This window comes from Carettochelys insculpta, chromosome 8, assembly GCF_033958435.1.
Source record: "Carettochelys insculpta isolate YL-2023 chromosome 8, ASM3395843v1, whole genome shotgun sequence".
NCBI lineage: Eukaryota > Metazoa > Chordata > Testudines > Carettochelyidae > Carettochelys > Carettochelys insculpta.
In genome coordinates this window covers 75,197,183-75,218,368 of record NC_134144.1, presented here as the reverse complement: position 1 = coordinate 75,218,368, position 21,186 = coordinate 75,197,183, and the positions used below count along the sequence as shown (strand labels likewise).

The 21,186-nt window shown below is 65.7% G+C and overlaps 1 protein-coding gene across 4 annotated transcripts in view; it reads right to left on the bottom strand.

The window, feature by feature from the left end:
• The window catches only part of ASIC4 (acid sensing ion channel subunit family member 4), a 132,321-nt gene that overhangs the window by 28,552 nt on the left and 82,583 nt on the right, over positions 1-21,186 (bottom strand). Inside the window, exons 1-8 of one of the 4 annotated variants that reach the window (XR_012646442.1) lie at positions 17,612-18,230; positions 13,371-13,515; positions 12,896-13,023; positions 10,587-10,746; positions 6,150-6,206; positions 5,775-5,928; positions 4,676-4,767; positions 821-960 (exon numbers count right to left, since the gene is read on the bottom strand). Coding sequence is in view for 3 of the 4 variants with exons in the window: in XM_075001760.1 (XP_074857861.1) it covers positions 1,748-1,788; positions 4,676-4,767; positions 5,775-5,928; positions 6,150-6,206; positions 10,587-10,746; positions 12,896-13,023; positions 13,371-13,515; positions 17,612-18,208 (1,374 nt within the window). In the remaining variant the exon portion in view is untranslated. Of the gene's footprint in view, positions 1-820; positions 961-1,714; positions 1,789-4,675; positions 4,768-5,774; positions 5,929-6,149; positions 6,207-10,586; positions 10,747-12,895; positions 13,024-13,370; positions 13,516-17,611; positions 18,231-21,186 lie in introns of those variants that run through there. The other 3 variants (XM_075001760.1, XM_075001757.1, XM_075001758.1) reach the window with 3 other exon arrangements.

Here is a 21,186-nt window from a genome sequence, read left to right as displayed (position 1 = left end):
ATAGGGCATGGAGGGCCGTTGTGTATTTGTGACAAGCCATCACACAGAACCAGCCATCACCAACTGCAGGGCAGTAGTACATACACACAACTTGCCCTGGGGGATAAAACCCCCACATGCCCCACCTCGTCACACCTGCCGCTAGCCCTGGCCAGAGGGGAGGGAGGTGAGACGCCATGGGGGTGTGAGTCCCTGGTTTGGCTGCGTGTGTTTCCAACTGTCCTGTAGCAACCCAAGATGGGTGCCTCAGTTTCCCTAGGCACAGCATCAGTGCATAGTGGTGCGAAGAGTTTCAGTGTAGACACATACACAATAGGGCTCCATGCCATTTGTAACCTAGACAACCAGGTGACACCTTTCTTTCCCAGGAAACAGGACAAGGGGTGTAACAGGACGGGGCTTCTGGGCACAGCTAAGGAAATCAACCCAGGAGGTCTTAGCTCAACTCCGGGCCATTCACAGCCCAGGCTGGGATTTCCTTCTCACTGAGGCAAATCCATCCAGCCACCACAGCACCTCTGCCAGCCCCCCGGCCAGCCAGAGCCACACAAGCAAACCCACAGATTTCAGAGCTACTTCCCAATGCCCAGACCCACAGCCCCCTACTCGGGTGAGAGGTTCTTAAAACCTGTTTTGCCAACTCCACACAGATTCTTGTGGGCCCCAGAGGGTCCAGCCACAGCCCCAGGTCGATGTACACTTGGCTCTTACCCAACACACCACGCCGACGCCAACCCTTCAGCTCTAAAACCTGAAGGTTCATTCGCAAAGACAGCCAGACAGAGCAGGCTGTGAGAGAAGGTCTTCGTGTGCTACATACACGACATAGGTCGGTTACAGCTACGGCCGCAGCAGCCACGTTCTGTGCTGATTCGTGTAGGTCTTTGCAAGCGTCCTCCCGAGGGACGGGCTCCGCCCGGGCAGGCTTCGGTCGTGGGACTGACAGAACAAAGGGGGACGCTGCCCGGGGAGGGAAAAGTCCGTTCACCTTCCCATCAGGCACTGGAGAGTCAGGGGCACCTGAGCCAGGTGGCTGCTGTGGCCTCTGCCGCTGGACGCATCCCAGGTGACAGTCCCACGTCCCTGAGCTGTGTATGGGCCAGCTGGGAGTCGGGTCCTTCAGTTGAGTCCATCACCCGCGCCGGGGCGGGGATCTCGCCTGCCTCGGTGAGACTCGTCACTCACACGTTCCCAAAGCAGCGCGAGCCAATAGCTAGAACTTCTCGTACAACACGGCGCAGACACACCTCACGTGGACAGATTCGGGGACACCTCCCCTGGGCCACCGGGCACAGGAGTCGGTGCCACTCGGCACAGTGGTGACAGAAGTGGCGTCCATATTCCTTTTAAAAATCCAGCCACATGATAAGGGGCCTGGCAGCTGGGATTTGTACTGGGCTGGGGGGTGGGGCTGGCTGGTCTGGCTGGAGAGGGAGGAGGGGGACCAGGGCCCAGCTCAGGGACCCCTCTGGGCCCCTCTCCCCAGATGGACGGTACTGACGGGTTCTGGTCCCTGTGCTGACCCATCTGTTCTACGCTGGGTCCCTGTGGCCTGACCCCCGGCTGTTCTCCTGGGGATCGAGAGCCACATCCACCTGCGGGGGGCGGGGGGCAGGGCCAGGGACCTCCCACTCCATTACAAAGTGGAGCAGAGAGGGGCCCAGGCACCCTGGTTACCTGGCGGAGCAGAGAGGGGCCCAGGCGCCCTGGTTACCTGGCAGAGCAGAGAGGGGTCCAGGCGCCCTGGTTACCTGGCGGAGCAGAGAGGGGTCCAGGCGCCCTGGTTACCTGGCAGAGCAGAGAGGGGTCCAGGCGCCCTGGTTACCTGGCGGAGGACAAAGGCCGGGGGAGGAGCTGGGGTACTGGGGGCTGGGCTGGGCTGGGCTGGGCTGGAAGCAGGGGGCTGTGGGACGGGACACGACGGGAAGGGGCAGAGATGAGGCAGGGCCCCCACCCCCGGGCGCAGGGCAGACTCAGCCGGGCGGTGCTGGGGAGCCAGGCCCACGGGCCGGGGAGGTCGTGTGCTGGGTCCAGTGCTCAGCGATCGCCTGCGTGAGGCCGGCTGGGAGTGGCTCCAGGCTGGAGAACAGGGCTGGCTGCTCCCTCGGGGCGTGGGGGCCGGGGGCAGAGCGAGGGGAGCTGTGAGCCTGTGGCTGGGGTTGGGGGGATTGTGAGGTGGGGTGGGAGGCAGGGGGAGGATGGGCAGTGGGGGGTAGGGGGGAAGCCATTCGGGGGGTGAGTGACAGCGGGGAGCGTGTGGGCAGGGGGAGGGGAATGGGGGTGTTGAGTGGGGGGACATGGGGTAGCACATGGAGGATTAGTGACAGTGGGTGATGGAGCTGGGGTGTCTGGCAGAAGGGGTGAGGGGATATTGGGGAAAGGGGGAACCATGGAGCAGGTAGAGGGAACAGGGAGGGGAGGTGGAGGAGGGGGCTGAGGGGAAGGGATAGGCAGGTTTTGGGGAGCAGTGGTGGGGAAGGGGGCACCAGGGGCACTCAGGGAGAACAGGGAGGGGAGGGGCACAGGGAAGGGATTGGCAGGTTTTGGGGAGCGGTGGTGGGGAAGGGGACACTAAGGGAGGGGAGGGGCCCAGGGAAGGGATTGGCAGGTTTTGGGGAGCGGTGGTGGGGAAGGGGGCGCCGGGGGCACTAAGGGAGAGGAGGGGCCCAGGGAAGGGATTGGCAGGTTTTGGGGAGCGGTGGTGGGGAAGGGAACACTAAGGGAGGGGAGGGACCCAGGGGAAGGGATTGGCAGGTTTTGGGGAGCGGTGGTGGGGAAGGGGGCGCCGGGGGCACTAAGGGAGAGCAGGGAGGGGAGGGGCCCAGGGAAGGGATTGGCAGGTTTTGGGGAGCGGTGGTGGGGAAGGGAACACTAAGGGAGGGGAGGGACCCAGGGGAAGGGATTGGCAGGTTTTGGGGAGCGGTGGTGGGGAAGGGGACACTAATGGAGGGGAGGGGTCCAGGGGAAGAGATTGGCAGGTTTTGGGGAGCGGTGGTGGGGAAGGGGACACTAATGGAGGGGAGGGGCCCAGGGGAAGGGATTGGCAGGTTTTGGGGAGCGGTGGTGGGGAAGGGGACACTAATGGAGGGGAGGGGCCCAGGGAAGGGATTGGCAGGTTTTGGGGAGCGGTGGTGGGGAAGGGGGCGCCGGGGGCACTAAGGGAGAGGAGGGGCCCAGGGAAGGGATTGGCAGGTTTTGGGGAGCGGTGGTGGGGAAGGGAACACTAAGGGAGGGGAGGGACCCAGGGGAAGGGATTGGCAGGTTTTGGGGAGCGGTGGTGGGGAAGGGGGCGCCGGGGGCACTAAGGGAGAGCAGGGAGGGGAGGGGCCCAGGGAAGGGATTGGCAGGTTTTGGGGAGCGGTGGTGGGGAAGGGAACACTAAGGGAGGGGAGGGACCCAGGGGAAGGGATTGGCAGGTTTTGGGGAGCGGTGGTGGGGAAGGGGACACTAATGGAGGGGAGGGGTCCAGGGGAAGAGATTGGCAGGTTTTGGGGAGCGGTGGTGGGGAAGGGGACACTAATGGAGGGGAGGGGCCCAGGGGAAGGGATTGGCAGGTTTTGGGGAGCGGTGGTGGGGAAGGGGACACTAATGGAGGGGAGGGGCCCAGGGAAGGGATTGGCAGGTTTTGGGGAGCGGTGGTGGGGAAGGGAACACTAAGGGAGGGGAGGGACCCAGGGGAAGGGATTGGCAGGTTTTGGGGAGCGGTGGTGGGGAAGGGGACACTAATGGAGGGGAGGGGTCCAGGGGAAGAGATTGGCAGGTTTTGGGGAGCGGTGGTGGGGAAGGGGACACTAATGGAGGGGAGGGGCCCAGGGGAAGGGATTGGCAGGTTTTGGGGAGCGGTGGTGGGGAAGGGGACACTAATGGAGGGGAGGGGCCCAGGGGAAGAGATTGGCAGGTTTTGGGGAGCGGTGGTGGGGAAGGGGACACTAATGGAGGGGAGGGGCCCAGGGGAAGGGATTGGCAGGTTTTGGGGAGCGGTGGTGGGGAAGGGGACACTAATGGAGGGGAGGGGCCCAGGGGAAGGGATTGGCAGGTTTTGGGGAGTGGTGGTGGGGAAGGGGACACTAAGGGAGGGGAGGGACCCAGGGAAGGGATTGGCAGGTTTTGGGGAGCGGTGGTGGGGAAGGGGACACTAAGGGAGGGGAGGGACCCAGGGAAGGGATTGGCAGGTTTTGGGGAGCGGTGGTGGGGAAGGGGACACTAATGGAGGGGAGGGGCCCAGGGGAAGGGATTGGCAGGTTTTGGGGAGTGGTGGTGGGGAAGGGGGCGCCGGGGGCACTAAGGGAGAGCAGGGAGGGGAGGGGCCCAGGGAAGGGATTGGCAGGTTTTGGGGAGCCACGGGGCAGTTATTGGGAGAGGGACTCGCGGCCATTCGAATGCTGCCCAGGCCCCTGCCTGGCATGGGGCCCAGCTGTCGAGAGCCCCTTCCCGCCTGTAGGGATCTCTGTCCCCTCTCGCTGCTCTGCCCCAAGAGTCAGGTTTGGGGGAAGGGGAACCCCAGCCTGTGGGCAGGGAGGCGCCCACAGCTCTCAGCTGTACCCCGGGGCAGGACAGGACGGTGGGGGAGGGGATGGGGGACATGGAGGGCTGCAGGGATGGGTTAGAGGGCTGAAGTAAGGAGTGGGGGGCACCCAAGAATGTGGGGGGGCAGATGCCCTGGGCTCTGACTCACCCAGCAGCCCAGCCAGTTCATAGGCCTTCTTCTGCTCGATAGCCTCATAGTTCAGCGCCTCGAAGAAAATGTCCAGCACCAGGAAGTTCTCCCTGGGGGGAGAATATGGAGCCGTGCCTCGGTGCAGGCACAGTGCAGGGGGGAGCGGCTCGGTGGGGGCAGGGGGAGCCAGGGGAGGGGTGCGGGGGCAGGGAGCACCAGGGGAAGGGTGCGGGGGCAGCAGGCTCCGGAGGAGGGGTGCGGGGGCAGGGAGCACCAGGGGAAGGGTGCGGGGGCAGGAGGCGCCGGAGGAGGGGTGCGGGGTCAGTGGGCGCTGGGGGAGGGGTGCGGGATCAGCGGGCGCCGGGGGAGGGGTGCGGGGGCAGGAGGCGCCGGGGGAGGGGTGCGGGATCAGCGGGCGCCGGGGGAGGGGTGCGGGGGCAGCGGGCGCCGGGGGAGGGGTGCGGGGGCAGGGAGCACCAGGGGAAGGGTGCGGGGGCAGGAGGCGCCGGAGGAGGGGTGCGGGGGCAGCGGGCGCCGGGGGAGGGTGCGGGTGCAGCGGGGGCCGGGGGAGGGGTGCGGGGGCAGCGGGCGCCGGGGGAGGGGTGCGGGGGCAGGGAGCACCAGGGGAAGGGTGCGGGGGCAGCAGGCTCCGGAGGAGGGGTGCGGGGGCAGCGGGCGCCGGGGGAGGGTGCGGGTGCAGCGGGGGCCGGGGGAGGGGTGCGGGGGCAGCGGGCGCCGGGGGAGGGGTGCAGGGGGCAGCGGGCACCGGGAGAGGGTGCGGGATCAGCGGGCGCCGGGGGAGGGGTGCGGGGGCAGCGGGCGCCGGGGGAGGGGTGCGGGGGCAGCAGGCGCCAGGGGAGGGGTGCGGGGGGCAGCGGGCGCCGGGGGAGGGTGCGAGATCAGCAGGCGCCGGGGGAGGGGTGCGGGATCAGCGGGCGCCGGGGGAGTGGTGCAGGGGCAGTGGGCGCCGGGGGAGGGGTGCGGGATCAGCGGGCGCCGGGGGAGGGGTGCGGGATCAGCGGGCGCCGGGGCAGGGGTGCGGGGGCAGCGGGCTCCGGGGGAGGGGTGCGGGATCAGCGGGCGCCGGGGGAGGGGTGTTGGGGCAGCGGGCGCTCACCGGATGTAGGTCTCGTTGCGCTGGTACTTGCGGGCGAGGTAGCGGGCTGAGCCCTTGTTGGGGATGCGCACCATGGAAATCTCCTTGGCGTAGCGCGTCAGGTTGCAGGGTGTGGGGCAGCTGCAGCGCTCCTGGGAGTCCTCCATGGCAGTGTCTGCTGGGCACACGGCAAGGGATGGGCACCCGCCTGCGCCCGCCTCACCGTTGGCACCTGGGTTCCCCGCCGCCCCGCCTGCCGCCAGCAGCACCCGCACTGTGAGCGTCCTGCAGGGCTGGTCCCCCCTCCCGCTGCCCCGGGTCCCCACGGTGTCAGGGTCCCTCCCTGCCCCCCAGCGCCAGACCTCCCTCCGGCCCCGCTGGCCCGTGGGCACCTACCGAGCGTGCTGTCGGCACATTCGATGTAGACGTTGGGTGAGCAGATGGACTCGTTCCCTGGGGGGAGGAACCAGTGAGAGATTCCCGCGGATCCCAGCCATCCCCGCCCTGTCCCAGCACCACTGCCCACCTGCCCTCCTTGGCCCCCCCAGAACCCGCTCCCCCCGGGGCCCTGCTCACCCTTGTCATGCTCCCTCCCCAGCACAGCTCGCTCGGCCCTGTGGCACCCCGTCTGCCAGGGCACATGCCCCCCGTCTGTCGGGACCCACAGAATCGGGACCTCAGCCCGAGTGGGGGCCCTGGCTCTGGGAGGCCCTTTCAATGGGCCTGGCCCCTGAGGGGTCCCATGGCTCCTGCAGGGGTTGCCTGCCTCACTGGCCCTGCAGGCCCCTGCCACCCCAGCAGTGCCAGGCAGTGAGCCCCTGAGACAGGCTCTAAGGCAGACCGGGCCCATACCCCTGCCAGCGCAGGGGCGACACGCAGCCAGGGCCAGCAGCAGGCAGGGGCTGAATGCAGAGGGCCAAGGTGGGGAGCGGCTGGGCACAACGGCAGCCACACAACTGCTGACTCTCCGGGTTTGGGGCTCAGAGCCGGTGGGGGATCCCGGAGCTCTGGACCCCGCCCCTGATGGACTTTGCTGAAGGCCCCGGCTCCCTGTGCTCACAGGCCCCGTCCCACGCTGGGGCCCGACCAGTAACCACCCCTCTGTGGCACACGCTGGCTCCCCCTACCCGATCAGGGGGCACGCTGCAGGGTGGGGCTCTGTGGGGTGTGAGACTCCCCCAGTCTGATCAGGGGGTGCACTGTGGGGGAGGGCAGGGCCCTGTGGGTTGTGAGGCTCCCCCAGTCCGATCAGGGGGTGCGCTGTGGGGGTGGGGCCCTGTGGGTTGTGAGGCTCCCTCAGTCTGACCAGTGGGCACGCTGTGGGGGTGGGGCCCTGTGGGGTGTGAGTCTCCCCCAGTCCGATCAGGGGTGTGCTGGGGGGGGGCTCTGTGGTGAGCTGGATCCTTGCCCAGGTGCCAGGTGCCCAGCAGGGACATGCTGCTCAGGGCCCAGCAGTGCCGGAGCCCCGGCTCGGAGGTGTGGGGGCAAAGGCTGGTCCCTGGCACAGGGAGCCCTGCAGGGGCATGAGCCACCTGTTAAGACGCAGCCGGCAAGAACTGTCTGCTCGCCTCTGAGGCTGCCCCTTTCGCTTGAGCCCTCAGCACCAGCTGCCCTGCAGGCTGCCCTCCCGTCCTGAGTCTGGCACAGGGAGAGGCCTGTGGGCAGAGGAAGAGACAGGTGCACCCTTAGGCGCCACATCAGTGGAGCTCTGAGAAGACAATAGCAAATCCCGCTGCCCTCCCAGGGATGCCCAGCAGACAGCACCCCGAGAGCTCTGGGCTCTTGCCGCCCCCGTGGGGAACAGAGGGCTGAGGGCCAGGGCGGAAGGACTGATCTGGCCTGGGACAAAGTGGGTGAGGTGACAATAGCCTGGCCCCGGCTGAGGCTGGGGTGTCCCTGCAGATGCTGGCAGGTGGGCGCTGGGGGCAGCTGTCTTTCTCGGGGGGTGGGGGGTTCACTGCCCAGAGCTCCCCATGGGAGTAGGGCTCGGGGACCTCTCCCAGCAGCCAATGAAGCCATGTGGCTTCCTCTGGAAGGAAGAGTGAGACCCTCGGGGGCCTGCCCACGGATGGGGTCAGAGCGCTGATTCTGTGGGTCACTCAGACTGCCAGGAAAGGGGGCGCCGAGCAGAGAGTCTCTTGTAACAGACCAGTAGGTGGGGTAGGGAGAATGCGGGGTGGTCTCCCCAGCACAGAAGAGGGGGCGGGTGGGACTCACCAGCTGCGTCTACACGTGCACGCTACTTCGAAGTAGCGGCACCAACTTCGAAATAGCGCCCGTCGCGTCTACACGCGTCGGGCGCTATTTCGAAGTTAACTTCGACGTTAGGCGGCGAGACGTCGAAGTCGCTAACCTCATGAGGAGATGGGAATAGTGCCCTACTTCGATGTTCAACGTCGAAGTAGGGACAGTGTAGACGATCCGCGTCCCGCAACGTCGAAATTGCTGGGTCCTCCATGGCGGCCATCAGCTGGGGGGTTGAGAGATGCTCTCTCTCCAGCCCCTGCGGGGCTCTATGGTCACCGTGGGCAGCAGCCCTTAGCCCAGGGCTTCTGGCTGCTTCTGCGGCAGCTGGGGATCCATGCTGCAGGCACAGGGTCTGCAACCAGTTGTCAGCTCTGTGTATCTTGTGTTGTTTAGTGCAACTGTGTCTGGGAGGGGCCCTTTAAGGGAGCGGCTTGCTGTTGAGTCCGCCCTGTGACCCTGTCTGCAGCTGTGCCTGGCATCCCTATTTCGATGTGTGCTACTTTGACGTGTAGACGTTCCCTCGCTGCGCCTATTTCGATGTTGGGCTGAGCAACGTCGAAGTTGAACATCGACGTTGCCGGCCCTGGAGGACGTGTAGATGTTATTCATCGAAATAGACTATTTCGATGTCGCAACATCGAAATAAGCTATTTCGATGTTGGCTGCACATGTAGACGTAGCCACCTAGAGCAGGAAGCAGAGGGTGGGATTCACTTGGCACAGAAGGAGGCAGGTGTGACTCACAGAACAGGTAGCAGGTGGGACTCACCTGGCACAGGACGGGGGCGGGTGGGACTCACCTCACACAGGACAGGGGGCAGGTGGGACTCACATGGCACAGGACAGGGGCGGGTGGGACTCACCTCACACAGGACAGGGGGCAGTTGGGACTCACCTGGCACAGGACAGGGGCGGGTGGGACTCACCTCACACAGGACAGGGGGCAGGTGGGACTCACATGGCACAGGACAGGGGCGGGTGGGACTCACCTCACACAGGACAGGGGGCAGTTGGGACTCACCTGGCACAGGACAGGGGCAGTTGGGACTCACCTCACACAGGACAGGGGGCAGTTGGGACTCACATGGCACAGGACAGGGGCGGGTGGGACTCACCTCGCACAGGACAGGGGCAGTTGGGACTCACCTCACACAGGACGGGGGCAGGTGGGACTCACCTCACACAGGACAGGGGGCAGTTGGGACTCACCTGGCACAGGACAGGGGCAGTTGGGACTCACCTCACACAGGACAGGGGGCAGTTGGGACTCACATGGCACAGGACAGGGGCGGGTGGGACTCACCTCGCACAGGACAGGGGCAGTTGGGACTCACCTCACACAGGACGGGGGCAGGTGGGACTCACCTCACACAGGACAGGGGGCAGGTGGGACTCACATGGCACAGGACAGGGGCGGGTGGGACTCACCTCACACAGGACAGGGGGCAGGTGGGACTCACATGGCACAGGACAGGGGCGGGTGGGACTCACCTCACACAGGACAGGGGGCAGTTGGGACTCACCTCACACAGGACAGGGGGCAGTTGGGACTCACCTGGCACAGGACAGGGGCAGTTGGGACTCACCTCACACAGGACAGGGGGCAGTTGGGACTCACATGGCACAGGACAGGGGCGGGTGGGACTCACCTCGCACAGGACAGGGGCAGTTGGGACTCACCTCACACAGGACGGGGGCAGGTGGGACTCACCTCACACAGGACAGGGGGCAGTTGGGACTCACCTGGCACAGGACAGGGGCAGTTGGGACTCACCTCACACAGGACAGGGGGCAGTTGGGACTCACATGGCACAGGACAGGGGCGGGTGGGACTCACCTCGCACAGGACAGGGGCAGTTGGGACTCACCTCACACAGGACGGGGGCAGGTGGGACTCACCTCACACAGGACAGGGGGCAGGTGGGACTCACATGGCACAGGACAGGGGCGGGTGGGACTCACCTCACACAGGACAGGGGGCAGGTGGGACTCACATGGCACAGGACAGGGGCGGGTGGGACTCACCTCACACAGGACAGGGGGCAGTTGGGACTCACCTGGCACAGGACAGGGGCAGTTGGGACTCACCTCACACAGGACAGGGGGCAGTTGGGACTCACATGGCACAGGACAGGGGCGGGTGGGACTCACCTCGCACAGGACAGGGGCAGTTGGGACTCACCTCACACAGGACGGGGGCAGGTGGGACTCACCTTACACAGGACAGGGGGCAGTTGGGACTCACCTGGCACAGGACAGGGGCGGGTGGGACTCACCTCACACAGGACGGGGGCAGTTGGGACTGACCTGGCACAGGACAGGGGTGGGTGGGACTCACCTCACACAGGACAGGGGCAGTTGGGACTCACCTGGCACAGGACGGGGACGGGTGGGACTCACCTCACACAGGACAGGGGCAGTTGGGACTCACCTCACACAGGACAGGGGCAGTTGGGACTGACCTGGCACAGGATGGGGGTGGGTGGGACTCACCTCACACGGGACAGAGGCGGGTGGGACTGACCTGGCACAGGACGGGGGCGGGTGGGACTGACCTGGCACAGGACGGGGGCAGGTGGGACTCACCTGGCATGTGCACCATACGGCAGTGGCAGCTGCTCACCACAGCTTCCTTCTCGCACTGCAGGCGGCATGCGGCGATGCTGTACCCCTCGTAGCCTGGCAGGATCTGCTCCCCTGGCACGCTGGCCCGGCAGTTCCCCCAGGGCTGGGGCAGGTAGGTTAACTGTGGGGTGCAGGAAAAGGCAGTGAGGGCCGGCTGGGGCCTCCTGGGCTCAGTGCCTGCAAGGGACCGGCTGTGGGGGATGCGCACGTGGCCGTGCCAGGCTGGAGGGGCTGGGGCCAGGACCCATCACCAGGCACAGCCATGGTACGGCCCAGCCACGGGGAGGGGCCTGCCCCAGCTTAGCCTCCACTGCCTCTCACCTACCTTGGCCCTTCCTCCATCCTCCCAGCCAGCTCAGCCCACTGCCCCACAGCCCAAGGCCAGCTCAGCCCACAGCCCCACGGCCAGCTCTGCCGACTGCCCCACGGCCCGCTGCCAGCTCAGCTCACTGCCCAACGGCCAGCTCAGCCCACAGCCCCACGGCCAGCTCTGCCCACTGCCCCATGCCCCACGGCCAGCTCAGCCCACTGCCCCATGCCCCATGGCCAGCTCAGTCCACTGCCCCACAGCTCACCACCAGCTCTGTCCACTGCCCCAAAGCCCAAGGCCAGCTCAGCCCACTGCCCCACGGCCCAAGGCCAGCTCAGCCCACTGCCCCACGGCCAGCTTAGCCCACAGCCCCACGCCCCATGGCCATCTCTGCCCACTGCCCCATGGCCCAAGTCCAGCTCTGCCCACTGCCCCACGGCCCAAGGCCAGCTCTGCCCTCTGCCCCACAGCCCACAGCCCATGGCCAGCTCTGCCCATAGCCCCACGGCCAGCTCTGCCCACTACCCCACGCCCCACGGCCAGCTCTGCCCACTGCCCCACACCCCACGGCCAGCTCTGCCCACTGCCCCATGCCCCTCAGCCAGCTCCACTCACTGCCCCATGGCCCCATGGACCCAAAGAGGATGGAGAGAGGCTATTCTCAGTAGTGATGGGTAGCAGGAGAAAGCGCAATGGTGTGACACAGCAGTTCCCAACCTTTTCCAGGCAGGGACCATTTCTAACAATTCAGACCCCACGAGGGTCTCACTCTTCCTTCCAGAGGAAGCCACATGACTTCCCTGGCTCCTGGGAGAGGTCCCCCAGCCCTGCTCCCGTGGGGAGCTCCAGACAGTGAGCCCCTGAGACAGACCCCGAGGAGGGGGAATTGCTTCCTGCAAGCGTCCGTTCAGTGGCTTGCCTGGGGTGGCTGTGGAGACACGTAGCAGAGAGGCAGCCAAGTTAGTCTGTGTCTTTAAAAACAACTGTGATGTCGTGGGGGATACGTGTGTGTGTGCGCGCGCGTGTGCGTGTGCGTGTGTGTGACAGAGCGTGTGGGGCTCCTGCTGGGGGTAACCTGGCGACCAGGAGACACCTCTGGGCTGCAGACAAAGGGGCAGGTGGAGCCGGAGGGGTTTGAATTGGAACTGGGAGTTGGAAGCAGTGAGTCGGCTGGGAGAGAGAGACAAAGGAGGGGGCAAGGCCCCGGCTCCGGGGGGCCCCTCGGGGCCTCCTCTCCCCAGCATGGATGGGACTGGCTGTCTCTGCCGGCTGCACTGACCCCTCTGTACGACGCTGTGTCCTGTCAGCTAATAAACCCGCTGTTCTCCTGCCGAGTGAGAGTCACTCCTGCCTGCGGACAGGGTGCAGAGCTTGGGGGACCCGAACACCATCATAACAACAAGAAGTCCTGTGGCACCTCACAGACTAACAGATATTTTGGAGCATAATGGAGAAGCTGTCTTGTGATGCGTAATTGCTTCTCTATTGAGAGCTGCTGGAGATGGCAGCGTTAAGGAGCTGCAAATGGCTTCTTTGAGAGCCACATACAGCTCCAAGCTGCTGGTGACCTTAACAAATCGAATCATGACCAATGTTTGGGTCCTGACCCACAGGTTGGGAATCCCTGGGCTAATGTTACAGGGGGGAGGTGTAGGCTGGATATTAGGAAAAAGCACTGGGATGCGTTGTCTAGAGAGATGGTGGAATCTCCGTCCCTGGAGGTTTTTAAGTCCTGGCTTGACAAAGTCCTGGCTGGGATGATTCAGTTGGGGCTTTGGGCAGGGGGGCTGGACTCCATGACCTCCTGAGGTCCCTTCCAGCCCTAGGAGTCTGTGACCCACCCACCCAGCCCTGAACACTGCCCCACACAGCCAGCTCCACCCCCGTAGCCTCCCTTAGCAGCACTGCGCTTCCCTGACAAGCAGCCAGCCTGGCCCCCAGCCCCCACCAACTGCCTCACCCTCTGCTCCTGGCAGGACACGAAGGTTTGGAAGCCAGGGGAGACCCCGAAGCCCAGCTGGTGGATGTAGGGCGGCTCGTCTTGGCTGTGGATCTGCACCCGGATGCCGGCCTCGAACGACGTCTCGTCTGTGGGAGGCCAGGAGCTGTCGGCAACTCAGTGCTTCTGATGCCAGCCCCGGTGCTTGCTGGCTTCTTCCCACATCCCAGACACCGACAGCCCAAGCCCCCAAGCTCCTAACTCCAGCCTGGGATAGCCCAACCCCCATGACCCAGCACCCCCACCTCACCCCAGTCTGGGACAGCCCCCCCCCACGACAGCCCAGCCTCCCATGCCTCACCCCAGCCCCGACAGCTCCCAACCCCGGCTGCATGTCCCCAGCCCAGGACAGCCCTGCCCCTGGCTGGTGCAGCCCGCGGCTGGCAGCCCTGTGTCCAGGACAGCCCCCAGGCCTCTGGCCTGGCTGAGCACTCACTGGTCTCTCTCCAGATGGGCAGGTACTCCTCCTGTTGGATGTCCAGCATGAGCTCCAGGCCGTTGCTGGCGCCACCCTGGCGCGCCACGCGCGGGCTGCTGCTGTCCGCATTGAAGGTGTAGCACTTCCCGTAGCGGGTGTAGACCTGGGCAGGAGGAGATGGGGGTAGTGCCACCGGGGAGCCAGCTGCCACGCTCCTGCTCCCTGACCTGGGTAGACACCCGGGCGCTGGGCCGCCAGGCGGTGCTGCTGGTGCCAGCGTCCTGGGGGTGGGCAGCTGGCTGCTGGTTGCGTGTCACGCCCTATGGCGGGAGTGCCAAGTACCCTGGCCCCTGCGCTGGGGCACTTGGGCCTTGGGGGGTGTGCAGCCCCTGGAATGAGCCCCCTGCTGCCCCATGGCAGAGTGTATTTTTATGGGGTGCACCTCACACAGCTCGGCACACAGCCCACAACTTATTCTGGCAGATGGAAATAACTGGAGGGAGCCTGCCCAGGCCGGGGCCTTGCTGGGCTGTATCCCCAGCACCTGCTGGGCTCCGAGGGTGCAGGGGCCACCCAGGGACTCTCTGGGGTGCGATTCCACCCTGCGGCTCTCACTTCTGCATGCTCTGCACCAGGCAGGCTGGATAAGGCCCAGTCCCCCCACATCACACAGCGTCCCACAACGACCCAGGCCCCTGGCCACATAGCCCCTACTCAGCCCATTTCCACCTCGTGGAGTAACGCACGGCCCCTCCCAGCCCCAGCCTTCATCACACCCCCAGCCAGGCACCCCCCACCCCAGCCCACTACACCCCCCCACAGAGTGACACATGACTCCCCCCAGCCCCAGCCTTCATCTCACCCCCAACCAGGAACCCCCCTCCCCAGCCCACTTCACCCCCCACAGAGTAACACATGGCCCCCCCCAGCCCCAGCCTTCATTTCACCCCCAGCCAGGCACCCCCCACCCCAGCCCACTTCACCCCCCCACAGAGTGACACACGGCCCCTCCCAGCCCCGGCCTTCATCTCACCCCCAGACAGGTGCCCCCCTCCCCAGCCCACATCACCCCCCCCCCAGAGAAACACACGCCCCCCCCAACCCCAGCCTTCATCACACCCCCAGCCAGGCGCCCCCCTCCCCAGCCCACTTCAGCCCCCCAAAGAGTAACACACGCCCCCCGCAACCCCAGCCTTCATCACACCCCCATCCAGGCACCCCCCTCCCCAGCCCACTTCACCCCCCCCCCAGAGTAACACACCCCACCCCCAACCCCAGCCTTCATCTCACCCCCAGCCAGGCACCCCCCTCCCCAGCCCACTTCACCCCCCCCACAGAGTAACACACCCCACCCCCAACCCCAGCCTTCATCACACCCCCCTCCCCAGCCCACTTCACCCCCCCCCACAGTGTAACACACGGCCCCCCCCAGCCCCGGCCTTCATCTCACCCCCCAGCCAGGCGCCCCCCTCCCCAGCCCACTTCACCCCCCCCCACAGTGTAACACACAGCCCCTCCCAACCCCAGCCTTCATCTCATCCCCCAGCCAGGCACCCCCCACCCCAGCCCACTACACCCCCCCACAGAGTGACACATGACTCCCCCCAGCCCCAGCCTTCATCTCACCCCCAACCAGGAACCCCCCTCCCCAGCCCACTTCACCCCCCACAGAGTAACACATGGCCCCCCCCAGCCCCAGCCTTCATTTCACCCCCAGCCAGGCACCCCCCACCCCAGCCCACTTCACCCCCCCACAGAGTGACACACGGCCCCTCCCAGCCCCGGCCTTCATCTCACCCCCAGACAGGTGCCCCCCTCCCCAGCCCACATCACCCCCCCCCCAGAGAAACACACGCCCCCCCCAACCCCAGCCTTCATCACACCCCCAGCCAGGCGCCCCCCTCCCCAGCCCACTTCAGCCCCCCAAAGAGTAACACACGCCCCCCGCAACCCCAGCCTTCATCACACCCCCATCCAGGCACCCCCCTCCCCAGCCCACTTCACCCCCCCCCCAGAGTAACACACCCCACCCCCAACCCCAGCCTTCATCTCACCCCCAGCCAGGCACCCCCCTCCCCAGCCCACTTCACCCCCCCCACAGAGTAACACACCCCACCCCCAACCCCAGCCTTCATCACACCCCCCTCCCCAGCCCACTTCACCCCCCCCCACAGTGTAACACACGGCCCCCCCCAGCCCCGGCCTTCATCTCACCCCCCAGCCAGGCGCCCCCCTCCCCAGCCCACTTCACCCCCCCCCACAGTGTAACACACAGCCCCTCCCAACCCCAGCCTTCATCTCATCCCCCAGCCAGGCACCCCCCTCCCCAGCCCACTTCACCCCCCCCCCACAGTGTAACACACGGCCCCCCCAAACCCAGCCTTCATCACACCCCCATCCAGGCATCCCCCTTCCCAGCCCACGTCACCCCCCCCACAGAGTAACACACCCCCCCCAACCCCAGCCTTCATCTCACCCCCAGCCAGGCATCCCCCTTCCCAGCCCACTTCGCCCCCCACCAGAGTAACACACGCCCCCCCCAACCCCAGCCTTCATCACACCGCCATCCAGGCACCCCCCTCCCCAGCCCACTTCACCCCCCCCCACAGAGTAACACCCCCCCCAACCCCAGCCTTCATCTCACCCCCAGCCAGGCGTCCCCCTTCCCAGCCCACTTCACCCCCCCCAGAGTAACACACGGCCCCCCCAAACCCAGCCTTCATCACACCCCCATCCAGGTGCCCCCCTCCCCAGCCCACGTCACCCCCCCCCAGAGTAACACACGGCCCCCCAACCCCAGCCTTCATCACACCCCCAGCCAGGCACCCCCCTCCCCAGCCCACTTCACCCCCCCCCACAGTGTAACACACGGCCCCCCCCAGCCCCGGCCTTCATCTCACCCCCCAGCCAGGCGCCCCCCTCCCCAGACCACTTCACCCCCCCCCACAGTGTAACACACAGCCCCTCCCAACCCCGGCCTTCATCTCACCCCGCAGCCAGGCACCCCCCTCCCCAGCCCACTTCACCCCCCACCCACAGTGTAACACACGGACCCCCAAACCCAGCCTTCATCACACCCCCATCCAGGTGCCCCCCTCCCCAGCCCACGTCACCCCCCCCCCGAGTAACACATGCCCCTGACAGCCCCAGCCTTCATCTCACCCCCAGCCAGGCACCCCCCTCCCCAGCCCACTTCACCCCCCCCCACAGTGTAACACACAGCCCCTCCCAACCTCAGCCTTCATCTCACCCCCAGCCAGGCGCCCCCCTCCCCAGCCCACTTCACCCCCCCGACAGAGGAACACCTGCCCCCCCCAGCCCCAGCCTTCATCACACCCCCCAGCCAGGCGCCCCCCTCCCCAGCCCACTTCACCCCCCCGACAGAGGAACACACGGCCCCTCCCAGCCCCGGCCTTCACCTCACCCCCAGCCAGGTGCCCCCCTTCCCAGCCCACTTCACCCCCCCCACAGAGGAACACGCGGCCACCCCAGCCCCAGCCTTCATCACACCCCCAGCCAGGCGCCCCCCTCCCCAGCCCACGTCACCCCCCCCAGAGTAACACATGCCCCCCCCAGCCCCAGCCTTCATCTCACCCCCAGCCAGGCGCCCCCCACCCCAGCCCACTTCACCCCCCCCAGAGTAACACATGCCCCCCCCAGCCCCAGCCTTCATCTCACCCCCAGCCAGGCGCCTCCCTCCCCAGCCCACTTCACCCCCCCCCCAGAGTAACACATGGCCCCTCCCAGCCCCAGCCTTCATCACACCCCCAGCCAGGCGCCTCCCTCCCCGGCCCCCCCACAGAGTAACACACAGCCCCCCCAAAACCCCAGCATTCATCTCACCCCCAGCCAGGTGCCCCCCTCCCCAGCCCACTTAACCACCCCCAGATAAACACTTGGCCCCTCCCCAGCCCTCATCACACCCCCCAGCTATGCGCCCCCCAGCTCACCCCATACTCCCAGCAAAGTAACACATGGTCCCCCCCCAGCAACCTGCCACAGCCCACACCCCCGGCATCCGGACGTGGCATTCGTCTGTGGGACAGGAGGGGTCAGGGAGAGGCCCCAAGCAGCGAGCGCCCCATGACTCCCACCGGCTGTGGGGCAGGGGGTTGTGGGGAGCAGGTTCCTGTCCCTCCAGCCCTGTCACGCCACACCCGAGCCCGAACGCTGCCCGTTCCGTGGCTCCCCGCTCCTGCCGCGGCACCCAGAGCTGGCAACCCGTCTCTGGCCACGGCCAGCCCGCAGCGGGGGCTCACGGGGGTGAAGTGCTGGGGGCCACAGGGCTGGCCCCGGAAGCGGCAGGCCAGCAGCATGTCCTGGATCCGGTGGCCCAGGCGGTGGAAGAGGCTGTGCATGGCGCGCTCGGAGCTGCGCGGCGGCAGGAAGAGCGAGTAGTTGGCGAGGCGGGTGAGCCGGCGGCGCTGTGCCTGGGGCAGCACCTCCAGCAGGCCAGGCAGCAGGGAGTGGTCAGCGCCCGCCAGGCCCAGCCACTGCCCCGCCGAGTAGAGGTCGGGCTTGGTGAGCTGCCAGAAGCGCACGGGGTTCTTGTTGCACACGGTGACGGCGGGAAAGCGCAGGTTTGCCGCCCGCCCCGGGAGCAGCCGGCCGTGCACCGGGCGCGACAGCAGGTAGTGCAGGCGGTCGCTGGAGCAGGCGCACAGGAGGCCGAGGCACAGCAGGAAGGCCAGGCCCCAGAGCAGGCGTCGCAGGCGCGACTGCGGCCGAGAGCCCATGTAGCGCAAGCCATGCAGCCTGGTCAGGCGCAGGAACCGGGCCGTGAGCTGCGCGCAGGCGCCGTCCGGTGCTGGAGCCAGTGGCACCCCCCGGGGGCAGCAGGCTCGGGACAGGGTCATCGCCGGCAGCTGGGCCTGCGACCGCGGGCTTCAGCCAGGAGACGGTCTGCCCCGGAAGGCGCCCAGCCCCGCGACCTGCCTCTTTCCCTCCAGGCAGGTTCCCGTCTCCGGAGCCTGTGGCGCAGCGCCTGGGATCTGGCGCCCACGTGAGCCGAGCGCGGCAGGCTGCTCCTGTGACGGGCGAGGGGAGGGGTGGGGGCTGGTGCAGACAGACGCCCTCCCCGCCAGCTCCAGGCAGGAACGGAAAATTCCTAGCACTCTCCCATCCGGGCTGGGCGGGCGGTGTCATGCCAGCCTGGCACCGGAGCGAGGCAGCGTTCCCAGGGCCCCACTGCCCGGCTCTGACACCGCCGGCAGCAGCGGGGGGCTCTGGTGCCGTGGCCTGGGCGGGCCGTCTGGACACGTGCCAGGAGCCGCTCCATGGGGGCCCTGGCATCTGCCCACCGCCCCAACAGGGTCCCCAGCCTGGTTGCGCAATGGGGCGTGGCTGGAGGGACCGAGCTGGGACAGGGGCTGCCAGGCGGGGGGAGGCTCCCCACAGACAGCCCATCCCCTGCCTGCCGAGACAGCTCGGGCTGCTGTGGGCACTGTCCTGGCACTGCCCCCCACCAGCCCCTGCTCCCCACCTTACCCTGTCCCTCCCAGGGCCCGGCCTCCCCAGCCCCGGTAGCCCCTTCCCTTCCACACAGGCCAGGCAGAGCCAGGCCGGGGTCCCAGCACTCCAGGGCCCCGTCCCGTGGCACCTGAGTCCAGCTGCAGGCCGGCAGATGAGGCGGTGATCAGCGTGCGGTGCCTGGCGCTGGGGGGGGCGGGGGGCCTGCGCTCCACCCATCAGCTCCTCAAAGGCAGAACCTGTCACTGCAGCTCCGACACGCCGACAGCTCATCAGGGCGGCTTCAAAGCCACATCGCCGCGTTCCCAGTGACGTCTGGCAGACTCTGATCCGCGCCGCAGCTCCCAGCCAGCACGCAGGGGCAGCCGGGGGACATGCCTGGCACAGACCTGGCTATGCCCTTGCGCAGCCCCCGGTGTTCGGCCCCACAGCTCCTGCAGTGCAGCGCCAGGGGCTGGCACCTGCTGTCTCAGAGCCACGGGGCTGCCTTCCTGCGGAGAGAGCAGAGCCTGCATTTGGAAAAGGTGCCAATGAGAAAACTCGTCCATCACCTGAGGAAGATTCCCCAGCCTGGGGTGGCTGGAGAGGGAACCACCAGGAAAGAGCATTCCAGGTGTGACCCTGAATCCAGCCATGGGGGCTGGAGCAGAGGGAATGGCTCTGGGATGGGCAGTGGTGTCCCTGATAAGGACACTGGTCCTTGGTGCAAGAAAAGTGCTTCTGTTTCTGGGAAAGTGAATCCTTTGTGTGAGCCTGTGGGGGCTCGAGATGGGGCCAAGATCCCGGAAGTGGATCTGAGGGCAGCTGAAGCCCAGATGGGAAGTGGGCCTACCTCAGTGTCTCTCAGGGAGGATGATGCTGTAACTCGGTCTGATCCAGTTAGTATCATCAGGGAATCCCAGAGACCAGACGATTCTGGTACTTGTTCTTTGCCTGATGCTGAGGTGTTACTGGGAGGGGGTGAGAGGACTCTGTCCTACCAGAGTCATCCTCTCGCCAGGACACAGGAAGAGCAGACGTGCAAGGGAGTTACGCTGCTGATGAAGATAAAGAAGCTGGCAGCAGAAGGGAGGAAAGGGACCCTGACCTTCTGTCTGGTGGTACTGGCTGTCTGCCTGGAGGGGGATTATGTGGGAATCTGCCTGATGGGCCAGAAGTGATCCTGGGTGTAGGTGAAAACCAGGAGCTGGTTGTGGCTCAAGAGAACAGTGGGAAGGAGAGTGAACAGGAAAGGTGCTTGTCTGTAAGCACCAGAGCAGCCCTTTGCCTGTGAAGTTTGTTTCAGCTCCTGATGGCCAGGACCTGCCTGAGTGTGAAACCACTGGCCGTGCTCTGCAAAGGTCCAAAGCAGGCAGGGTAAAGGTTTCTCAGGAACTGGAAGTTGGTCCAAGTAAAGTGAAAATTGTCAGGGAGTGTGAGCAGCCCTGTGAGAACCAAGTGAAACAGCTGCACAGTCAATCTCTGTAGGATGCAGGAGAGGGCCAGCAATTCCCCATCTCCAGATACTGGGAAAAACGTATTCTTGTAATAGACTCCACTTCTGATTCCATGGGGAGGTGGAAGGACAAAGGAGCTGTGGGCCTGGTGGGCCAGTAAGGGAGAAACAGGGATGCCTTCATGTGGATTCTGCGTCTGGGACTCAGAAAGCAACTTTCAGAAAGCAACAAAGCAGCAATTTGGTTCGCAAATTTCCAGACTGGCTGGGAGAAGGAGGTTTTCCCAAGGATCTCTAATGGCCCAGCTCGTGTTAGAAGGGAGGGCACAGCCAGAGAGATCAGATTTCCACCCCAGGGGGCAAGAGAGATTAGAACTTGATGGTGCTAAGAAAGGCCTCAGCCACTTAGCCCCAAAATACCAGATTCTCAGGGATGTTACACAAAGGTTGTGGTCTACCAAAGAGCAATGTGAATGTACAATTGCAATGGGTTTGTTCTGTTACTCACACTGGCTGCTGTAACCAGTGGATTCTGCTACCAAACGCTGTAGAATTGTACCATGTACTGACTGTTTGGAAAGAGCTGTGTGACATGTTGTCATTGATGTAGAGGCATGAACTGTACGTTGAAGGAGTTCGTAATTCTGAAATGTCACCGCTGTTCCCTGTTAACTAGTCTTGCAACCTCTCACATGAGAAGGAACATTCCAAACGTATTGGCCGTGTCTACACTAGCCAAAAACTTTGAAATGGCCATGCAAATGGCCATTTCGAAGGTTACTAATGAAGCGCTGAAATGCATATTCAGCGCCTCATTAGCATGCGGGTGGCTGTGGCACTTCGAAATTGACGCGCCTCACCGCCACGCGACTCATCCGAATGGGGCTTCTTTTCGAAAGGACCCAGCTACTTCGAAGTCCCCTTATTCCT